The following is a 19,587-nucleotide window of genomic DNA, read 5'->3' as shown; positions in this document are numbered from 1 at the left end:
CCCTCTCTCTGTCTCTGTGTGTCTGTCTCGCTCCTCTGTGTCCCTTTCTTTTCTTTCTCTCACCACCTCCCTTCTCTACATCCAGAAAATGTAGATTGCCTCAGAAGCTGCACTATTCCGTTAGTTTCTGGACCGTGCACACACAGTCTCCCTTGTACAACACAGAGCAGAGCCTGCAAAACGATCTAGTCTCATTAACGTCAATACAGCCAGTCATGTCCATTGTAAACATTTCCTGGGCACCTGGAAGAAGCATTGAGCAGAGACACAGATTTCCTGAACAGGGTAAAGAGCAGTCAGAGTTCCCCAATTTTCCTTTTCATTTCTACGCGCACTCACATTCTGGATTGACAGATATCTCCAGCCCACTCTGAAGTGATGCCCGATGGGCTGATGGGGAGGGGGGTGGGGAGAATCTATGATTAGTTGGAAATTAAAGGGGAAAGATAAATGTCCTGCCTCTTCAGTTTCGAGACTGTAATTGCTGTGGAAGAATCTTTTGCGAGTGCTTAGAGCGGCACAGTGGTGCAGCGGTAGAGTTGCTGCCTTACCGCGCCAGGGACCTGGGTTAGATCATGGCTGCATGTACTGTCTGTACAGAGTTTGTACGTTCTCCCTGTGACCATGTGGATTTTTTCCAGGTGCTCTGGATTCCTCCCACATTCCATAGACATGCAGTTTTGTAGGTTAATTGGTATATTATCCTTTGTGTCTACAATCGAACTTGTGTATGGGTGAACGGTGCAGATTCGGTGGAAGCTGTAACTCAAAACTAAACTAGACTTCTCCTATCCTGGTGTGGAGTAATTGACTCCAGGTCCCATTGGCATTAGTTATCTACCAGTGACATGGGCACTGGGATTTATTCATTTGTTAGACTTGTCGGTAATTATTAGCGGGTTATTTGAAAAGAATATAGCCAATGCTCAGGACACCCATAGACTTGGTTCATTCATCTCTTATCCAGTAATTCTAATGGAAAATTCAGCTGCAGGATGAGCTGAAACCCACTTTATCAACAGAGGATCGATCATTTTCCCAGTCAGCGCATCTCAGTGATTTGTTATCTCCGTGACTGCATCGGGTGGCGCCGCGGGCCGGCAGCTTCGCCAGCGGCGTGTTAGTCCTTTTGACTTTTTTTGTTTTTTTTAGTATGTCTAAATATATGTTTTAGTGTGGTGGGTGAGGGGGGGAATGGGGGGAAACCGTTTTCAGTCACTTACCTCGATGGAGATGCGACTTTTCTCTTTGTCGCATCTTCGCCCCCCCCCCCCCCCCCCCCTTCGCAAACTAACAACTGGATTGGTGCAGTCTTTACTCGGAGACCGGCCCAGAGCTTCAGCAGCAGGAGCGGCGCAGAGCGGGTCGTTCCCTTGCCGGGGATCGCCAGAAGAAGTGCTCCGACCGCTGGCCTGCGGCCTGTAACATTGTGAAGCCGCGGTCTCCGGTAAGAAAGCGGCCGATTCGGGAACTCCAAGCTGCGGAGTGTGTGTTCCGATCTGTCCCAACTCTGTTGGAGTTTTGATCATCCCGACGAGAGAGATTATACATCGGGCCGTCCGTAGCGGCGACTACGGAGGGTTCATGGCCCTGACCACGGTGAACAAAGGAGCAAGATTGACTGAACTTTATTGCCTTCCATCACAGTGAAGAATGTTGATTCCACTGTGGTGGATGTTTATGTTAAATTCTATTGTGTATTGTTCTATTGTTCTTTTTGTTGTATGGCTACATGGTGACTCAATTTTACTGTACCCCTAATTGGTGTATGTGACAAATCAATGTGAAGTTGAACTTGACCTTTCATTCATAAGTCTATTGGGAAAGTGTGGACACAGCTGCAACTTTGAGAGGATAACCATGGTAATATGTCAATGGGTGCTTCCTAATAACATTATGGATTTTCCATCATATATGTCGCAGTTCTGTTGCCTGTTTGCATAAACTCCCACCGATGTTGGTAAGCGACCAGAATAAATCAGTTTTTACACTTTACAAGATGCATATTTTATTGATCCAATAGAACAGACACAAAAAGAACCATCAGTTTCAATGAGACACGAAAAATTAACATTTTTGTTGGTAAAGTGGATAGCTGCTCCTGCTTCCTAGTTGGTAGACCACAAGTCGTAAAACTGTGAACTCAATATATTACTTTATGTTGATTAATTTAATAATAGCCAATTGAAAGAATATGAAACCTCACCTGTCCGAATCTTGATAAGCACATAACATGCATCTATTTGGACTCTGGGTTTTCAAAAGTCATTGTTAAAAAAATATTTTACATTTAGGTTACTCGAGATTTCATTCTTTCTCTCCACAGGTGGCTATTAATAAATGTATAGGAGTTGTCAAAGCTCTGTTTTAAACAAATGGCATTTAATTAGGAGTGCATATTGTTAAGAATTTTAAACAAATCTAACTGAGTTAAAACCATGAAATTAACAGTGCATTGATACCACAGAGCCCTGATCCATTTCCAGCACACAATTGTGACTTCAATTCTTTAATTATTTTTTTTTTTTAATGCAAGTTTCAAAAATACGAACATTCGTCATCCATTTCTATTGGTGGTTATTACCATTGTTTGATTCGGATTCCTGTGTCATTGTGACCTTTAACTGAGAGGATTTACATAAAGAGATTAAAATATCTAACAACTTTGACAAATTATGCTAGACTGGTGTAAGGAGAGGCTTCACATCAGTCTTGATGGTCGCTAAATTCTGAGGAACTTGAGCACAACCTTCGGATTCGTGGTCACGTAGCCAAAATGCCCTTCATGATGGTATGGTGTCGAGGGCATTTGTGTGGTGTTACATTTGCACTACATTATTTGCGCCTCCTTCCATAGTACTGAATTCTTTCCCATTCAGGTGGTGCCTCTGAAAAATAGAAAAATGAAATTCAGTGCACCGGGTTTCCTGGTGTTTCAGCAGATTTACCAGTATTTTACCTTTAACCATCTAGAATTGCAAGACTTCCCTTAGAATTAAAATATCACCACCTATGAGTTTTCCTCCAGGTGCCCCAGTTTCCTCTCCCATCCCAAAGATGTGCGGGTTAGTAGGTTAATTGGCCTCTATTCATTGCCCCTGGTGTGTACAGATTGGACATGAAAGTGGGATAGCATAAAACTGGTTTGAATGGGTCAGTGACCAGCCTGGACTCGATGGGCCAAAGGGCCTGTTTGCATGCTGTCCCTATCAATCAATCAATCAATCAATTCAATTGATTTAAGTTAACTTTACTTGATACATTAGTTAGAATTGGGATGGCCATTAGTTGGTGGTGTCTCCATTGCTCTTCCGTATGATACAACATCCCTTAGTGTCGTAACTTAGATGCTGGCATTCCACCTCTGAATCTGGATTCCAAATCCTGACCACATGGATGAAATAGATGTTGCAATTTTTCTGAGAGGGTTTGGAGATTCTAGCTCAGATGGTTTTTTTCTCCAGGGCGAAATTGCAAAGTTGAATATATATAGCCCAGTCCATCACACGGACCAGACATCCCACCATTGTCTCCATCTACACTTCATGCTGCTTTAGAGGAGCAGCCAAGATAATCCAAGACATGTCCCACCCTGGTTATCCCTCCTTCTACCTGCTCCCGTCCAGCAGAAGATACTGAAGATTGAAAGCATGCACCACCAGACTCAGGAACAGCTTCTTCCCCGCTGTTATCAGGCTTCTGAATGGTCGTTCCAAAAGCTAGGGTACTGTCCTATCCATCTCTATGCCATTATGGACATTGGAATTTGTCTTTGGAACTGGTGCGCTAAAATGCAGAGAACTATATTCTGCACATCTGTATCTTTGCTATATCTATTGTACTTGAGTTTGACAATGACATTTATGTATAGTATATCTGATCTGTTTGGATAGCATGCAAAATAAATCTTCTCACCTTTCCTTGGAACATGTAACAATAATAAACCCAAACTAAACTCTCATTGTCAAAGCCTTAAAGTGAGAGGGGGCAAAGTGTAAAGACGATGTGTGGGACAAGTTTGTTTTTTCCACAGCGAGTGGTGGTACCTGGAAGCAATCCTGGCGGTAGTGGTGGAGGCAGATAGGATAGTGGTGTTTAAGAGGCTTTTAGATAGGAGCATGGATATGCAGTGAATAGAGGGATATGGGATGAGATTTGTTTATCTTGGTATCATGTTCAGCATGGACATTGTGGGCCAAAGGACCAATTTGTGTTCTATGTAACTGGCATCATCCTGTATGGCAATGAGTAGCATTAGCACTCTGAAGAGCTTTTAGGAAATTCACATTACTGAAACATATGGCAAGATGCTACCGATCTGAAGAACTATGTGTTTGCTTTTCATAGATTCATACAGCACGGAAACAGGCTCTCCAAACCAACGTGTCAATGCTGATCAAGACACCATGTCTAAGCCAGTCCCGTTTTGCCACCTTTGGCCCATATCGCTTTAAAGGTTTCCTATCCATGTACCTGCCCAAATCATTTTAAATGTTCTCAACTTATTTTTTTTACCCATGAATCCAATCATTCGGATTGAAGCTGATTAATAGTGAACTTTATTAAGTGAGCTATGTTGTCAGTTCTAATCATTTTGTTTGGATTGTCTCCGTTTAATTGGTGCTAACAGCCAAATAAAATTAAGGAAATATTAACACACTGCGTGCGGTCAATCATATTCAGAGGTTGGAAGATAAATACATGGATTAAGCCAACTCGTCAGAGACAAAGGAGTAGTGAGCTGGATTTATTCTTGTCAAGTTTGTGCATGTAATGGGATCATATCGCAGAGTCTATTCTGCCCAACTGGCCTGTTCTTTACTTGCACTTGGTGAGTTTGCTACTGGTAGTCAATGCAAAAAGTGTTTCACGTGTATTGCTCTTTTAACGGACCACAGAAATGAGCCAAAATCCTCAGTAAAAAGCTACAATTCATGTAAATAAGGGTTTACATTAATTTTCCAGACAGCTGTGATGTGAAAAATGGAATGTGACGAGGATTGATAAATTCAAGTGGATTTGAATGACCAGAACCTGCTGTGTTCCCACACTGAGTGAGGACAAGTAATTGGCACCGTGGCTGCCTCACTGCGTCAGAGAACTGGGTTCGATCCTGATTTCCGGGCTGTCTGTGTGGAGTTTGTATGTTCCTTGTGTGACCATGTGGATTTTCTCCAGTTGTTCCAGTTTCCCGTGGGTTTGTGGATTAACTGGGCCCTCTAAATTACTTCTGGTGTGTCGAGAATGGATGGGAAAGTGAGATAACATAGAACTAGTGTGAACAGGTGATCAATGGTTGGCGTAGACTCAGTGAGCTGAAGGGCCCGTTTCTATGCTGTATCTCTCAATCAATTAATTCAATCAAAAAAACAAATTCAGATACGAGTGACATACCAGCACTTGAAGACCGACGTCCCATGAGTCCAACAAACATCTCTCCCTTTTGTCCTAATTTAAAGACAGGAAAAATTATCATAAATGGGAATTAAATACACTTCTGCATCTCCTCATATCCATTTAAAATACACAGTGCATCTTGTGAAAAGAATCAAATGTTACATGTTATTTTTTTTTCTTCAGTTCATTGAAGTTAGGATTGGTAATATTGAGAAGTGCTGTTCTCTCAACAATGCTTCTGCACCCACTTCCGAGGAAGGGCCCCACTATTGCTCCGCTGGACATCCGGACCCACTCATACCCTGCGAATTAGTCCAGATAACCTTCAATCCTCTTGCATTGGTACATCACTGGTTACGGGGAGAAGGCAAGGGGATGGGTTTAGGAGGGAGAGATAGATCAGCCATGATTGAATGGCTGAGTAGACTTGATGGGCTGAATGGCCTAATTCTGCTCCTATCAATTATGACCTTATGATCACATTCGGAGAAAGCATTTTTGTTGTTTCAATATTTTTCTCTTGGGAACCACAACCTCAACCACTCTGTTTGTAGATACAGCATGGAAACAGGCCCTTTAGCTCACCGAGTCCACGCCAACCATTGATCACCCATTCACACCAGTTCTATGTTATCCCACTTTCTCATCCACTCCCTACACTCCAGAGGCAATTTACAGAGGGCCAATTGGCCAACAAACCCGCACGTCTTTGTGACGTGGGAGGAAACCGGAGAACCCGGAGGAAACGCACATGGCCACAGGGAGCACGAGCAAACTCCACTGAAGCAGCACCAGAGGTCAGAATCGAACTCGGGTTTCTGGCGCTGTGAGGCAGAAATTCTATCAGCTGCACAACTGTGCTGCCCGTTTTGTGTAAATAAACCAAACTCGCATTGCCCAGTTTAGTTTATATACTACTGTTTATAAACATTTGCAGACCATTTTATGTCAACGATGACATTTATTCTCTTTACACAATGCCAAACGTGCATGGGAATGCTGTGAAATCTGATCTGAAAAGCATAATTTACTGGCACTTAATGTTGAGGTGTGTTCTTTACAATGAATGAATCTCTGCTGTTTACTGCAAGACTTTTCACAGTAACAGAGCTAATAAATATTTCAATGTGAAAGCAAATGCACAATGGATCCTTGGGGAAAAAGTGAAGGAATTAGCAATCAAATGACGTGGGTCATGTATTAGCAATGTAAGATTGATAGCTTCTGACTTTCAGAACACTAACGGTTTGGCAGAAATGTAATTATAGTCTGATTGCTTGTATGCAATAAAACCCCAATGCTTTTAGCATAATTTCTCTCTGAACTAATATTAAAAAGGGAAAGTAATTAAAGTTGCTTTTATTTTATTGGACTGCTTCAGGTAAAAGATAGACTCTAACGGGATTGGCCCCAAGGCACACAGTACAAGGATGAATTCAACTACATTTCTGTTTCAAGTGTGATTCTTATCATTACTTTCAAAACCTGGGATGTTAAACAGTGGTGCACGGAGATGGCACAGCTTGCTGGCATGAGAACCAGGATTTAAGTAGCTATCCTGAGACTGCCACTTCCATAACAAGACGTTGGAACAGCTCTTTTAGGAGGTTGAGAGGGTTGTTATTAGGATAATATTCAACACCATAGATCCACAGTCAAAAATGTAAAATTATTTCAGAAATGCATGAGAAGGTTATGAGAACTGTGGTGTGCTACGCACCCGACAACAGTGCCCCCAAAATTGTAAGAGAGAAACATAGAAAATAGGTGCAGGAGTAGGCCATTCAGCCCTTCAAGCCAGCACCGTCATTCAATATGATCATGGATGATCATCCAAAATCAGTACCCCGTTCCCGCTTTTTCCCCATGTTCCTTAATTCCGTTAGCCTGATGTAGCCCAGTATCCGTTACATACAATAAAAATAAATTATAATACATGTAATAAGCTGCAAAGGTGCCATGAAGGGTTTGATTTGGTGATTAGGTAATTAGAGACTCCATCACTTACCAGTGATTCTAGACAGGAGGAATTAAATGAAAGAAATTGATATCATCACTTAAGAAACATAGGCAGAGGCGCAGGAGATTTTAGTTTTGCAGAAAGGTTGGATAAAACAGCAAGGAAGTTGCCAGGACTCAAAAAACTGAGCTGTTATTCCTTCAATTGCAGGAGGCTGAGTGATGATCTGACAACAATGTATAAAACCATGAGTGGTTTAAATACACAGTCTTTTTCTTTGGGTACGGGAATCAAGCATTCCAGGGCATAGGTTCAAAGTGAGAGGGAAAAGATTTAATAAGAACACATGGGCCAACTTTTTCATACAATACAGGTTGTAGGTGTATGGAACAAGCTGCCAGAGGAAATGGTTGAGGCAGGTACGATAGTTACATTTAAAAGACATTTGGGCAGGTTCACAGATAGGAATGATTTAGCGGGATATGGCCAAACATGGGCAAATGGGACTAGCATAGAGGTACATCTTGGTTGGCATGGACAAGATGGGCTGATGGGTCTGCTTCTGTGCTGCATGACTCTATGACTATTACAGTGATGGAAGTCGGATTAAAAAATAGTCTTGGAAATGTGAAGTATTTTTCGGTATGGATTAGTATGAATGATAAGCCCTCAGAAACAAAACACCCTGTTGATCTCCTGAATGAGTTATTCCATGCTCTATAATTGTATCATTATTTATCTCAAATCTTCTCTTAAACAGTTTACTTTTTTTGATTGTCAAAGCAGTAGGAACATGTTACTCTGTAGGAAGGAACTGCGGATACTGGTTTAAAATGAAGATAGACACAAACTGCTGGAGTAATTCAGTGGGTCATCTCTGTGGGTCATTCATTCCTTGTCTCCAGAGATGTTGTCTGACCAGCTGAAGAACTGTTACTGAATGGTTGTTGATACTTATCTTTATGTTAAAATCAGAGAACATCTTTAGTGATACTGATGCAGGTAAACACGCATGAATGCAATTTACTCTCTGGATTCCAGTTCGCTTAAGTAGAATTTAAATTTTAAAAAATCAGAGTTTGTGTGGTTCAGCTCAACCTGCGATAGACACTTGTAATCTCTGTGAAACGACAGTAAATGAAAATGTAGCTTCATTTAGCAGCAGGACCTCAGTGAATTTGTTGCGGTATAATGCGTGGAAGTAAAAGTTACAAAAAGGCTCTGGCTGTCTACCCTATCTATGCCTCTCATCATTTTATATACTTCCATCAAGTCTTCCCTCAACCTCTGGCATTCCAGCAAAAACAATCCAAGTCTATCTAACCTCTCCCTGCAGCTGAACCCCTCTAATCCAGGCAGCATTCTGGTAAACCTTCTCTGCATCCTCTCTAAAGTCTCGTCATCTTTCCTGTAATGGAGCGACCAGAACTACATGCAATACTCCAAATGCAGCCGAACCACACTCTCATAGAGTTGCATCATGACTTCCTGACACTTCCATTCAGTGCCCCTGGCAATGAAGGCAAGCAGACTCAACACCTTCTTTACCATCCTGAAGTGGTTGTGTCATTATGAGATCAAACTAAACAATTATTTAAGCTTTTCTATATATTGGTTAATTTGCTGAAATTATGAATGATTTCCCATCAGTTTACAGTTCTTGTACGATTATCATCATCACCCTGCCCCTGAACCAAAAAAGCACATTGCTTTAGAGAACCATTACCTCCAGCTTCTCTTCCTCCTTGAAATGTCTTGCCCTTTTTATTACTTCCCAGATTCCATGCCTGTCTTTTTTTCAAATCTTTGGTTGAATCTACCAAACTAGATTTTCATGCTGCACAGATATGAAATAGCGCCAAATCTGAACTATGGGCATTATTCTTTGTAAATGTGATGGTAGTGCATCGAGCCACCTGTTTTGCTGTATCCATCTGTGGTCTTTACCACATGCCTTTAACACATCTCCCCTACTGTCCCCCTCAGTGGGACAGTCCTTGCTTAGTTCCATTCTCAGCTCTCTAATTGCATGAGAACACTTTGATTAATTACGTCTGTTTTCCATTCTATGCACTCCAGAGATCTTCAAGGATCTTTCCGGAATTGTTTTTACTTTCTTATTTATATGCAGTGCCTCGGTAATTAACTAATTACCTAATTTGTTGTTTAATATCTTGAGGGGAATAGTCAGGGTGAATGCACAGAGAATGTCCATTTAAGTGGAGAGGAGCAAGATTTAATACTAACCTGAGAGAAAACCTATTCACTCAGAGGGTGTATGGAATGAGCTGCCAGAGGAGGTAGGTGAGGTGGATCCAATAACAGCATTTAACAGACACCTGGACAGGTACGTGGATAGGAAAGGTTCAGAAGTATATGAGCAAAATTAGTGAAAATGGGACCAATTTGGATGGGGCATCTTGTTTTGCATGAATGACATGAGCCGAAGGGCTTGTTTCCATGCTGTATTAGGTCTATAACTAATGCCTTCTGAGAGCATACACCTTAACAATAAACACAATCATTCAGACAGACTTACTTTTACGGCCAACAATTCCAGCTTGTGTTGGGCCTGAAAGAAAAAAAACACTGCATGTTACATGGAAAATGAATCTGAATGAATACTGCTCATAACTATTTGTATAATATCTCATCACCACATTTCCTAAGGTGTTAACATGGTTCCAAGGATACCAGAGGCTATCTGTAATTCACCTGTGGGTTTAGATCTCAGGCATGAGAAAGGACAGGATGTTCCAGTTTGATATTGAACAATGGATAAAAACAAAACCAAGTTTAATCATATTTTGGTCAGCCAGCCATGGGGAGATCCACAAACACGATTCAGAAAAATAGGTGAGGTGGTATAGCCCAAGTCATTCCTAGGACAAATATAACATTAGCAAACCTTATGGTGGATTCACAGGTGTGTGGGCTTTTATCTAGTTTTATCCATTCTCTCTTCTATTAATCTCTGAGGCTTTGCAAGTGAGAACACATACACATCTTTGAAAACAAAGCATTAAATCTTTTTGTAAAAATCAAACTTTGCTGTGAATGGCAGGGCTCTGGGGAGCGTCGTAGAGCAGAGGGATCTAGGAGTGCAGGTACATTGTGCCTTGAAAGTGGAGTCACAGGCTTGCAACACATTGGACTTAATCAGTCAGGGTATTAAGTATAAAATTGTGGTGTTATATTACAATTGTACAAGACGTTGGTGGAGCCACATTTGGAGTACCGTGTTCTGTTCTGCTATAGGAACAATGTTGTTAAGCTGGAAAGAGTGCAGAGAAGATTGACGAGGATGTTTCCAGGACTTGAGGGCCTTAGCTACGGGGAGACGTTGTGCAGGCTAGGACTTTATTCTTTGGAGCGCAGGAGAATGAAGGATGATCTTATAGATGTGTATAAGATAATGAGGGGAATAGATAGGGTGAATGCACAGAGTCTTTTACCCAGAGTAGGAGAATCAAGAACCAGAGGACATAGGTTTAAGGTGAGAAGGGGAAAGATTTAATAGGAAACAGAGTGGCAACTATTTCACACAGAGGCAGGTGGGTGTATGGACCGAGCTGCCAGATTAAGTGGTTGAGACAAGTACTATAACAACATTTGAAAGACATTTGGACAGGTACATGGATAGCAAAGCAGCAAATGCTGTTTCAAGTGAAATACATAGATTCCCAATGAAGTGTCCAATCGGTAAATTTGTAAATTGTAAGTGAGTGGAAAGGAAAAGATAAACAGCAAGGAAGTTGGTGAGCAATTAAATCTCCATTAAATGTTAATGGGAGCTATTCAAGGGAAAAGTGCATTAATTGCTGTCATTTTAATTGTGTGTGATTGGAAAGATTAATGTCAGTTTAGGAGAGTATGTAAAATTATAAACTATTAAAGTTCTAATCAAGAAAGATTGAAACATAATTTAAAATAGTTATAATTATTGATAATGATTATTGAAGATCAAAACCAAGATTGGTATTGAACTCGTCAGCCAATACGGTGATAATTTTCTTAAATGCTGAAGCCTTGTGAAAAGATGAATCAAATTATAGCAGGGATAAAATTAATCTTATTGTTATAATATTAATCATAATTTCATCTTCCAATATAGAGCTGCTGCTTCACAGTGTCAGTGTCAATGATGCTGATTTGTTCCCGACCTCAGGTGCTGTCTGTGTGGAGTTTGCACGTTCTCCCTTTGATCCAATGGGTTTCCTCCCACATCCCAAATACGCGTGGGTTTGCAGGTTAATTGGGCTCTGCAAATCTCCCTTAGTGTGCAGGGAATGGATAAGAAAGTGGGGTGACATAGAACTAGTGTGAATGGGAGATCAATGGAAAACGTGGACTTGGTGGGCCGAAGGGCCTGTTTCCATGCTGTATCTCTAAACTGAACCAAATAACATATCAGCCAGAATGTTAAATTAAATTGAATAAAATGCACGATAATCAATTGTGTAATAGTGGTAAAGTAATATGTGTATGATATTATTTAGCCTCCAGAAACCGATGACCAAGGCAGGGAAAAGAAATAGGCTTCTCACAATTTTACATTCCAAAAGATGGAGAATTTTAGCAGGGGGTTTTACAAGTTTTGAAAAACAGTCCTATGGTCTCTTACTGGGAGAGAAAGATCAGAAACACAATATTTGATACTAGGATGGAGACAAACCGCAAAACTAAAATGAGGACACAGGGAACTGCAGATGCTGGAATCCTGTGTGGAAGTATATCAGCGGGTCAAGCAGCATATATGGAGCACATGGATAGGTGACGTTTTGGGACGGGACCTGTCTTCAGAATTTTTAGAACGTCGTCCGAGATCTTGTGCAACATGGGAACAATGTTAGCAAATGGTCTTAAGTAGGCGCAGGTACATGATGTGGCGGATAAATGATCTTTCAACAGAACAATGGCAAATGTCATTCCACAGAGAATTCCACAGATTCACGACCCTCTGGGTTAACCTTCGATTCTCCAGCATCTGCAGTTCCCTCTTAAACAATGGCAAATGTCATCACTGGGAAGGCGAAATGCTGGAGTAACTCAGCGAGTCAGGCAGCATCTGTGGAGCCAATGGACGGGCAACGATTCGGGTCGGGACCTCTGTCCTTTCCTTCCACGTCTACTGCCTGACCCGCTGAGTTTTGCTCTAGATTCCGGCATCTGCAGTTCATTGTGTCGTAACCATGAATAGTAGGATCAATGATCAGCACATGATCAATGTGTCGGGCGGAACTGCAAATGCTGGTTTACACCGAAGATAGATACACAATGCTGGAGTAACTCAGCGAGTCAGGCAGCATCTCTGGAGCGAAGGAATGGGTGACGTTTCGAGTCCAGACCCTTTCTTCAGACTGAAGACTGAAGAAGGATCTCGACCCGAAACGTCACCCATTCCTTCTCTCCAGAAATGCTGCCTGTCCCGCTGAGTTACTCCAACTTTTTGTGTCTATCTTCAGGACATTCACAATGTGCAGTCAATTATGATAGGACAAGAAGACTCCACTATAGATAACATAAAACAAAAAAAAAACATTTTATTTACCCAAAGATAGCGATAGATAACGCAATAGTTGAAGCAATAGATTAAACTCACAGGAGGGATACACGAATAACATCAGATGGAACCGCTTACCAGAAGAGCGTTTCCCCATCAAACCGTAGAATTTATCAATTTTTGCTCTTTTTACCAGGCGCGCAAACTGCTGGATAAGATTGGTGTCTTCTGGTAGGTTTTCCTGAAGATAGCGCAAAAGGTTCAATATTATTTCTATTCCCAGTCTTTAAAAATATATATTAATGCATTTAATTCCCGGCAGATACATGAGCGGTGGAGAAAATGGTTTGAAGTGAAATTCGGGATGAAACGTAGAACCTGTTGGATTGACAATTGGGTAGCTGGGAGCTCAGGTACTCAAGGCGCGAAGGCAAAGGGAACTGCGGATGCTGGAATCTTGAGCAAAAACACAGGCAACATCTGTGAGAGGGAATGGGCTGAGGACGTTTGGGGTCGGAACCCTTCTTCAGACTGATCTTCCGACCAAACACGCCACCTGCCCATTCTCCATCGTCTGGGATATAAACTTGTAAAAAGTATTTTCCTTTTCCCTGCTTTGGTCACCAGTTCCTAGAGGCTTAATAAAATCATGTCTTGCCTGATCCACTGTGTCCCTTCCAGCACTTTGTGTACAGAGAAGACATGGAACTGTGTTATAAAACGCATTGTCAAATTACATTCCTTGCCTTTCTGAGTTCATCGGTATTTTTTTCTCACACGTGTGATTTAGTTGATGAAATATTCAGAATGTATCGTCGTCTATCGTTGAATTCATGATTATTTATTCCGGTGACAATGAGTCTATGGCTAACATTTATAAAGCGCATGAATTCCGATACAGCGGCGTGGAGCCGGTTTGGAGAAAGTTGGTGGGACGCACTAACTGGAGACCTGGTCCACGCCACAAGTTTATTTTTAGAGAGATACAACGCGGAAACAGGTCCTTTTGGCTCACCTGTTGCCACCATTTAACCTGTTACACTAATTTAATCCAATTTTATTCTCGCTTTATTACCATTAATTTCTGCCGCATACCACTCTCTGCACGCAAGTGTAATTTACAGAGGACAATTAACACACCAACCCGAACACGTCTTTGGGATGTGGGAGGAACCCCACGCGGAACATGCAAACTCCACACAGAGAGCATCCGTGGTCAGGATTGAACTCCAGTCTCTGGCGCAGTGAGTCATTGAGCCACAGAGCGTGGAAACAGACCCTTCGGCCCAACTTACCCCAACCGACCAACTTGTACCATCAACACGAGTCACACCTGCCTGCGTTTGGCCCATATCGCTCTAAACCTGTCCTGTTCTGTCCATGTGCCTGTCTAAATGTTTCTTCAATTTTTCTTTAACCCAGAGGGTCGCGAATCTGTGGAATTCTCTGCCACAGAAGGCAGTGAAGGCCAATTCACTGGATGTTTTCAAGAGAGAGTTAGATTCAGCTCTTAGGGCTAACGGAATCAAGGGATATGGGGAAAAAGCAGGAACGGGGTACTGTTTTGGATGATCATATTGAAATGCTACTCCTGCACCTATTTTCTGTTTCTAAACGTTGCGATAGTGGCCCGTCTAAAGTACCTCCTCCGGCAGCTTGTTCCACCACCGTTGGCATAATTTGTATAATAAGTCAGGCAGCAACTCTACCAGCAGATACTTTGTGCCGGGAAATAATTATTGTGTTCTCTGTGGCCACAACTATCGAGTCTGGTGTAACAATTTACTTGTCTATTTCTTCCCAGTCCACTGGGATAAAGAGCTCGCTATCCTCAATCAAACCTCCGTCACATCTACACAACTCGCTGATCTCAGGGTGTTGCTAATCTCAGGGTGTTAACGCCTGGCTCTGTCCGGGTGAATTCCAAAAAGCTCGGGTTTGCACAACGACATTGGGAAATGAATGTGTATGATATGGCGCCAAGAGGCAACCTGTCGGCTCGCTGCTAACCTCAAATCACAAATACTGGACCAAAACAAAACGCGAAGAGGAAGGATGCGACGGGGATGGCGTGGAGACATTAAGTTACGGAAAAGAGCTTAGAATACGGGATCGGGTTCCAACTTTGGGGAGTTGACACATTGGCCAGGGAAGAGGAGAATGTGTACACAACGAACAGCAAACAACCTAAATAAGGGTCCCGACCCAAAACATCACGACCACCTATCCATTTTCTCCAGGGATGCTGCCTGGCCCGCTGATGACTCCAGCACTTTGTGTCCACCTTTGGTATGAACTAGCACCCGCAATTGAATTTTATTACGGAAACAGGTCTTGCAACCCAAGTCGTCCGTGCCGACTAAAACGGTCCATTTTAGGTAGTCCAATTTGCCCGCGTTTGGCCCATATCCCTCAAAACCTTTCTAATCCATGTACATGTCCAAATGTCTTTTTATGTTGTTATAGTACCTGTCTCAACTACCTCCTCTGGCAGCTTATTCCATATACCTACCGCCCTCTGAGTGAAAACGTTGCCCCCTGATTCGTATTCATTCTTGCCCCTATCGCCATAACCCTTTACCCTGCGTGAAATACTCGTATATCTCTTCAGCTGACAATCCCGGTCGCGCTGACTGAGGAAATTCGAGGACACCAACTCAAAGTCTGATCTCTGGAGACGAAATGCCATTGGAGAGTGAAACATGTAATAATTCTCTCCAATTCTCATTTAACTCGTCATATAGGTTAGCGTTTTTCCATCAAGCTTCTTACCCACTACTCCTACCCCCAATCCATCATCTACACTGTTCCTGTCTCACAATTCCAATTTGAACACAAACTCAATGCTGGAGGAACTCAACGGACCAGGCGCCATCTGTGGAGGGACAGGCGATGTTTCGGGTCGGGAGCCTTCAGACTCCAACCTTGAGACCAGTCTGAAGAAGGATCGGGTCTCAACCCGAAACGTCACCCATTCCCTCTCTCCAGAGATGTTGCCCGGCCCGCTGAGTTACTCCAGCTTTTTGTGTCTATCTCCCGACACCAGACGCCCTCCCATTCCCTCTCCAGATGCTGCCTGACCTTCCGAATTCCTCCAGTACTTTGTGTTTTGCTCTAGATTCCAGCATCTGCAGTCTCGTGTTTCCACAATTCCAACGCCCGTCTTGTCCCTACTCTCTTCCAGATTCCACCCCTCTATCCAAGCCACACACCCCCATCGTTTATCAAATTGCTTCAATTGGTGACGCTGGGAAGTTTCAGCTTGAGTTCATTGTATTGCGCGGTTGCCCTGGGCAGAATAACGCGTTTAGAAATGTATATGAACGACCTGCAGACGCTGGTTTAAACCGAAGATAGACACAAAAAGCTGGAGTAACTCAGCGGGGACAAGCAGCGATCGCCGGAGAGAAGGAATGGGTGACGTTTCGGGAGATGGGTCTCGACCCGAAACATCACCCATTCCTTCTCTCCAGAAATGCTGCCTGTCCCCCGCTGAGTTACTCCAGCTTTAACACGTTTAGAAGCGCCGCACGAAGTGAACGGGCACGGGTTTACCTGCCACTTCTCGCTGTCCAGACTCCACGAATCCTTCTCGGCAGCTGGCGACGGCTCCTCGTCGCAGTAAGCGTGTGCGATCACTGCAATCAGCAGAAGGATGGCTTTTACGCTCTCCATTCTCATGGGCGGTGTGATGACAAGTCTTGAGATCCGAACTCCTACTTATAGTGGAGGGAAAGAACGTGACTCAACCTACGATATCAATCGAAGTGGAAAGTAAAAGCTCAAATATATTCACACAAAGAGAAAGAAGGAGAGTAATTAGAGAGAGAGAGACCGAGAGAGTTCTACGACTAAAGCTTATATCTTCCTACTTACCAAAGTTGAGTTTCACAACCTCGGCGCGGGTTCACCTGCCTCTCTGGCTTCTCCCTGGCACCTTAGTGCGCCCAGGACTCATTTATAGGAAACCTCACAGTGATCCAGAGGACGAAGACCCTCCTTTTTGTTATTGAAAGCGAATGAATCACCGACCTGTCGTTTCAGATTCAGTGGAAGGAGGGAAATAAGAAGCGCTCTCCTGACAATTAACATGGGAAGGGCGAAGATACAGCCAATGCGGGATAGGTCAGAAACGCAAGAATCATTTGCAACGAAGGCGATTAAGGACTCAAGATGCAAGAACCCTCCCTCAATCTGACCTTCCCTGAGAAAAAAACGCACCTCCGTTTTTGTCACTCGGCACCTGTTTAACGACAGACACTTTACGTAAACGGTTAAACTACCGAAACTTCTAGTTCGTGATATTGTTATTCCGTTAACATATTTCAATTTCCCTCTTGGGACAAACAAAGTTCTATCGTATCGTGTCGTATATGTAATGTTAATGGGGAAGATAGACACAAAATTCTGGAGTAACCCAGCGGGTCAGGCAGCATCTCTGGAGAAAAATGATGGGTGAAGTTTCGGGTCGAGACCCCTCTCATAGAAACATAGAAACATAGAAAATAGGTGCCTTCGAGCCTGCACCGCCATTCAATATGATCATGGCTGATCATCCAACTCAGTATCCTGTACCTGCCTTCTCTCCATACCCCTCATCACTTTAGCCACAATGGCGACATCTAACTCCCTCTTAAATATAGCCAATGAACTGGCCTCAACTACCTTCTGTGGCAGAGAGTTCCAGAGATTTACCACTCTCTGTGTGAAAAATGTTTTTCTCATCTCGGATCTAAAGGATTTCCCCTTTATCCTTAAACTGTGACCCCATGTCCTGGACTTCCCCAACATCGGGAACAATCTTTCTGCATCCAGCCTGTCCAACCCCTTAAGAATTTTGTAAGTTTCTATAAGATCCCCCCTCAATCTAATAAATTCTAGTGAGTACAAGCCGAGTCTATCCAGTCTTTCTTCATATGAAAGTCCTGACATCCCAGGAATCAGTCTGGTGAACCTTCTCTGTACCCCCTCTATGGCAAGAATGTCTTTCCTCAGATTAGGAGACCAAAACTGTACACAATACTCCAGGTGTGGTCTCACCAATACCCTGTACAACTGCAGTAGAACCTCCCTGCTCCTATACTCAAATCTCTCCAGACCCTTCAGGGAGTTGCCTGGTCTAATAAACCGTGACATTTTTTCTAATTCCCTTTAGAAGCACTGGTCACATTACTCGTTGACCTGAGCCATGAAGTTGTACTAGAACCAGGTCATTTGGCCCGTTTTATCTATGCTGTGCTATGGTGCTTCCTCTTAGTCTGGCCTGTTATAGAAATGACGATATTCATGATATATGATACGATCCTTCCACTCTCATTTTTTTAAACCCAGAAACATATTTTATTGTCCATATCTTTCTCCTTATGAATAGGCAAATGTTTGTATGAAATATGGAATGTATAAATCTGTGTGGTCAGCAAATATGAGGGTTCCAAGAGGGAAGGTCCCAGATGGGAATATAGCCAAAGGAACAATCCCATGAGAAATGACTTTGGTTTTGGGCTGGGATGCTGGTGGTTGGATACCTCCTGTGAAAGTATTCATCAACACAGTGACATGTCAGAGTTCGAGGAAGGAAACTGAATCACTAGATTGGGGATGTGAGTTGGAAGGACTTCTTCATTTAAATATATTGGATCTGGGTTAAATTGATTTGAAAGTGGGACTGTTGACATGCACTTTCTTTCTCTCTCCACTGATTCGGGATGACCTGCTGAGTATATCCGACAATTTTGATCCATTTCTGATTATGGATGTGTGACTGAGCTACTGGGGATGTTAATATGGATCAGTGGGACAAGGTAATGTTGGATGCATAGTGGTTTGATGGAGCTTTTAATCTGGATTTCAGGGTGAGTTTGTGAAGCTGGTAATCCTGATGATTGAACAGATTTCTGGGTAAATTGGTAGAACTGGCAATGTTGATTTATATATCGTATGGCAGAGTGGGGGTGATATTGAAAGGACCAATAATTCTGTGTACATGGTGAGTTGGTATATCTGCTTGAATCTATCCAATGGATTGCAGAGTTCGTGTGGCTTGAATTAAGTTACTCATAGTCTCATACGGGCCTTGGCTGAATTGGGAGTTAGCAGCTCTGATCTCAAACTAGCAACAAGTAGAGAACATCTTTATGGGAGGAAGATGAATATTGAAGGAAAACCTTGATGAATTAAACCAACTTTTACATATTTGAAATGTTAGTAATATATTTAGAATTGAATGCATGCACATTACAGTGGAAGAAAAAATTGCTGAAGGAACTCAGTGGATCATGCAGCATCTGTGGAGGGAAGAGAACAAACAATATTTCACTTGCAGTTTGCTTTTACGAAAAATTCACGCATTTGCAGTCTCTTGTGCCTTCATTGTACTTGATAGATATTCTCCTTCATGGCGGGAACGATCTACATATGAACATAGAAACATAGAAAATAGGTGCAGGAGTAGGCTATTCGGCCGTTCGAGCCTGCACCGCCATTCAATATGATCATGGCTGACCATCCAATATCAGTACCCCGTCCCTGCTTTTTCCCCATATCCCTTGATTCCGTTAACCGCAAGAGCTACTGTATATCTAATTCTCTCTTGAATACATCCAGTGAATTGGCCTCCATTGCCTTCTGTGGCAGAGAGTTCCACAGATTCACAACTCCCTGGGTGAAATAGTTTTTCCTCGTCTCAGTCCTAAATGGCCTATCCCTTATTCTTAAACTGTGACCCCTG

At 42.7% G+C, this 19,587-nt stretch overlaps 1 protein-coding gene across 3 annotated transcripts; it reads right to left on the bottom strand.

Annotated features, from left to right (window-relative positions):
- Positions 1-1,982: 1,982 nt before the first annotated feature.
- si:ch211-131k2.2 (protachykinin-1) lies at positions 1,983-16,879 on the bottom strand. Of its 3 annotated transcripts, none has more exons than XM_055657283.1 (6): positions 16,756-16,879; positions 16,416-16,576; positions 12,999-13,101; positions 9,897-9,929; positions 5,395-5,448; positions 1,983-2,888 (listed from the first exon to the last, which is right to left on the bottom strand). In XM_055657283.1, the coding sequence occupies exons 2-6, from the start codon at positions 16,539-16,541 to the stop codon at positions 2,836-2,838; spliced, it is 369 nt and encodes a 122-aa protein (XP_055513258.1). In that variant the 5' UTR covers positions 16,542-16,576; positions 16,756-16,879; the 3' UTR covers positions 1,983-2,835. The 3 variants fall into 3 exon arrangements, with proteins under 3 accessions (XP_055513258.1, XP_055513259.1, XP_055513260.1); XM_055657284.1 differs by having other exon boundaries at positions 16,737-16,809; XM_055657285.1 differs by having other exon boundaries at positions 16,416-16,579; positions 16,737-16,807.
- Between the last annotated feature and the right edge of the window lie 2,708 nt (positions 16,880-19,587).

The sequence above is a fragment of the Leucoraja erinacea genome, chromosome 27 (assembly GCF_028641065.1).
Source record: "Leucoraja erinacea ecotype New England chromosome 27, Leri_hhj_1, whole genome shotgun sequence".
Taxonomy (NCBI): Eukaryota; Metazoa; Chordata; class Chondrichthyes; order Rajiformes; family Rajidae; genus Leucoraja; species Leucoraja erinaceus.
Note: the sequence above shows the minus strand (reverse complement) of the source record. Positions and strands in the feature narration are given on the sequence as shown.

Bases quoted from the DNA above. Each gene is read 5' to 3' on its own strand.
- si:ch211-131k2.2 (XM_055657283.1), bottom strand. From the start codon at position 16,541: ATGAGAATGGAGAGCGTAAAAGCCATCCTTCTGCTGATTGCAGTGATC. The intron at 5,449-9,896 runs GTAAGTCTGTCT...TCTTTAAATTAG, and splicing joins TGGAATTGTTGGCCGTAAAA to GACAAAAGGGAGAGATGTTT. The intron at 2,889-5,394 runs GTATGTCACTCG...TCTATTTTTCAG, and splicing joins ACGTCGGTCTTCAAGTGCTG to AGGCACCACCTGAATGGGAA.